Source organism: Saccostrea cucullata, unplaced genomic scaffold (assembly GCF_032062105.1).
Source record: "Saccostrea cucullata isolate Sc308-1 unplaced genomic scaffold, CSIRO_AGI_Scuc_v1 ctg7240, whole genome shotgun sequence".
Lineage (NCBI taxonomy): Eukaryota > Metazoa > Mollusca > Bivalvia > Ostreida > Ostreidae > Saccostrea > Saccostrea cuccullata.
In genome coordinates, this window is record NW_026927837.1 from 29934 (window position 1) to 31885 (window position 1952).

Below are 1952 nucleotides of genomic sequence, written 5' to 3' on the forward strand. Positions count from 1 at the left end.
TCTTGACATTAAAATTTCAAATGTACAGACTTGCTTGTTAAATCTTTTAACGCTTTGTATTAATAAATGAATTTATTTGAAGTAAATAATCCATATCTTAATACTTATCTGATTAATAAGAAATAAAAGGAAAAAAACTTAAATACGTACATTTGCATTATCATGTTTTTTTTTGGTCCGTCCGGTGAATAAACTTTTGATTTATGCTATATTGCTTCTAAACATTGCAATAATTAGGGAAAATATATTTATAATTAGTGGCTGAAATTGGTAAAATCATTATTTTTACAGACTGTGCTCATTAAGCAAACATTAAACATTTCAGTATTTTTACTACAGAGAGGGTTAACACAGTCGACGCTTGCTTCCCAATCCCATTCACATGTTTGTTTATAAAATTATGTATGATTGAATCAAGTTTAACTTTTTGCAGCTAGGCCCATTTAGCAATTAGCATATACTGTATCATTCTGTAGATATTCGGCTAAAACGTCATGGCAAAACTGGTACTTATCCTACAATAGAGTTAAAAAGAAATGAAATCAAACTAGCACAAATAGAATAATAACTAGATGAGATCTCGTTGCGAGCAACGAGTAGGTCTTCCGTTCAATTTTTGATAAGGTCATAAAACAACTTTAAATGGAAAAAAAGTGTTCAGATCAATTATTTAAAATACGTGAGAACACATTTAAGAGTGAAATCTATCAATTTCAAACAACTTCCGGTCTTTATAATTCACTTTCGGTGTGACCGGAAGTACTTAAAATGACCTATAACTCCTTTCTGAGTGTGAAAGAATCATCCCTGATTATTTCGAGGAAAAAATGCTCATTTTTTAGACAACTTCCGGTTTGGAAAAAGTAACTTCCGGTGGACATAATATTACTCGAGACACTCTATTTGCCTCCATAAGAAACATTTAAAAAAGAAAAAAATTAAAATTTTGCATATTTTTAAACTACTTCCGGTGGACGACGGACGCGACAGCTACAAAAACAATATATCCTTCTCAAATCTAGGAGTCATAATCTATCATTCCTGAAAGTTTCAGGGCCCAATCTCCACCCGTTTTCGAGAACACTCTCGGACAAAATAACACTTTAAAAACAGAAAAATGGTCATATCTCGCGACCGGAAGTGACGACGGCAAAATAAAAAAAAAAACGCATAAAGATCAAATAGTTTCCTATCATTGCTGAAAGTTTCATGAAAAACTGTCGAGGCGTTCTCGAGAAATCGTCTGCACAAAATCGGTAAGAAAAAAAATAATAATAATAATAGTGGAAAAGAAACAACAGAATCAGTAGAAGGTCTTCCGTTGGAAACGGAAGACCTTAATTAGCAAAAAATTTCTGATTCAGGCCTACTTTTATTTCATTTATAATTTGGCTTCACAATCTCTTATCTTGTTTTTCATACCAATGTTGAGATAAATTCCGGTTTTCGAATTTGCAGCAAACGTGTATTCGTAAACATATCAAATTCGTTGTCAAGGGATATTTGCTCCAGGCAGTTGTAAACAACACAGAATGGCCCGCAGCGTTTGGCACCGTCACTGAAGAAAATAAAATGAAGAACGTCATTTACAGACTTTTTCTCCATTTTTAAAAAAGAAAATAATGAATCAGATTAATAAACTTTCTATAATTGAACAATACCGGAACTTTGATGTGTAATTTGTACACAGATTTGCTAACTTTCCCTTTTATTTAATTAAAATTAAACCAAATTCATATTCTTTCTTTACTCGGACAAGATTAAAATTCTGCTTCCAGTCAGGCTTTTTTCAATTTTTGTCTCCTTTATCGCGTCAAGTAACGCCCTACGATCGAAAGACGAGCCTTCTTTCCACGCCCTGCATTCAACTACAGCCAATCTCCGAATATCGCCACTTCCCTGAAACAAAGAATACCCACTTATTTGTAAAATTGATTTTTCCATGTATCTGA

At 32.8% G+C, this 1952-nt stretch overlaps 1 protein-coding gene across 1 annotated transcript; it reads right to left on the reverse strand.

Annotated features, from left to right (window-relative positions):
* Positions 1-242: 242 nt before the first annotated feature.
* Positions 243-1899, reverse strand: LOC134275634 (receptor-type tyrosine-protein phosphatase U-like; the record flags this gene model as incomplete). The annotated part of the gene is made up of 3 exons (XM_062757901.1): positions 243-515; positions 1423-1558; positions 1751-1899. Coding segments are annotated over 3 exons (357 nt in total), but the record flags the coding sequence as incomplete, so codon positions are not given.
* Positions 1900-1952: the final 53 nt, after the last annotated feature.